This window comes from Acanthamoeba castellanii (assembly GCF_000313135.1).
Source record: "Acanthamoeba castellanii str. Neff unplaced genomic scaffold scf7180000084740, whole genome shotgun sequence".
In the NCBI taxonomy this organism is placed as follows: domain Eukaryota; phylum Discosea; order Longamoebia; family Acanthamoebidae; genus Acanthamoeba; species Acanthamoeba castellanii.
In genome coordinates, this window is record NW_004457372.1 from 247,773 (window position 1) to 248,736 (window position 964).

Consider the following 964-nt stretch of genomic DNA (forward strand, 5'->3'; position numbering starts at 1 on the left):
TGCGAGGGAGGTGGGTCTTGGGCGTGTCGGCGAGCGAGTCCAGCGANACCGGGGCCAGGGGCAGCGGGTGGTGCTTGAGGGCGGCCAGCACCTCGGAACTCAGGATGGGCCTAGTCCGTCGGCTGTCCTCTTTTGGCTCCTAACAGTTTGCCGGTCAGTTGTCAACGCCAAAGAAAGATGAATGGCTGAGCTCCACGTACCGCAGGAGAAGGGGGAGGCGGCGGTGGGAGGTCCGCTTTCTTCACCTGTGTGTCCTGAACAGAAGGAAGAAGTAGAAGCGGAAGAAGAAGAAGAAGAAGATTGTGAACCAAAGCGAAGAGGAAGAGGGGCGGTGGGGTGGGTTGGAACCTTGCGAATGTTGTGCGTCTTGATGTGCGTGTGGTCCATCTTTGTCGCGTGTTCGGTTTTGTGTTGGGTGGTGGCTTGCGTGGTCAATCGGTCTCTTGAGTTCTGATGATGATGATCCAACTGCCTGCTCCCCAAGGCTATGCGGAAAGGGTTGCAATCCTGTTGGGGACGAATGTCAGTCTGGCCAGAAACCAACGTAATTTTCCCGGTTGTTTCCCCAGGTGCGCTCGCTGACCGCCATCACAGTATGTCACCCAAGCCTCGCGAGCAGCCCACTTCACCTGATTGGTCATGACATCGGAATGTGCCACACATTCATGTGGTTTTGCCCCCTTATTGTCTGGTTTAGTAGGCGTTTTACAAAGGGGGGCAGCCAAGGTCTCGGACGGGAAGAATGATCGGAATGTGCCACCGTTTCGCTCTTTTTCTCCGAAGTCGCCCACAAAGTACAGAGGTGCTTTATCAGCTGTCTTTGTTTCATCCATGAGCGCCCAACACACCTACATGACTTTCCCCTGTCGACACCAGTGCTGCACACACCTGGTGAACGGCCAGCGCCACAGGTACAAGACAGCACCAGCACGGGATGAGCACGAGCGCACCACCTACCACCACG

The 964-nt window shown here is 56.2% G+C and overlaps 1 protein-coding gene across 1 annotated transcript in view; it reads right to left on the reverse strand.

Moving 5' to 3' along the window:
* Positions 1–848: 848 nt before the first annotated feature.
* The window catches only part of ACA1_391810 (carrier superfamily protein), a gene marked incomplete at both ends in the record, with an annotated part of 4,798 nt that continues 4,682 nt past the window's right edge, over positions 849–964 (reverse strand). The window contains one exon of the mRNA XM_004336764.1: positions 849–856. Coding sequence (XP_004336812.1) covers positions 849–856 — 8 coding nt within the window. The remainder of the gene's footprint in view (positions 857–964) is intronic.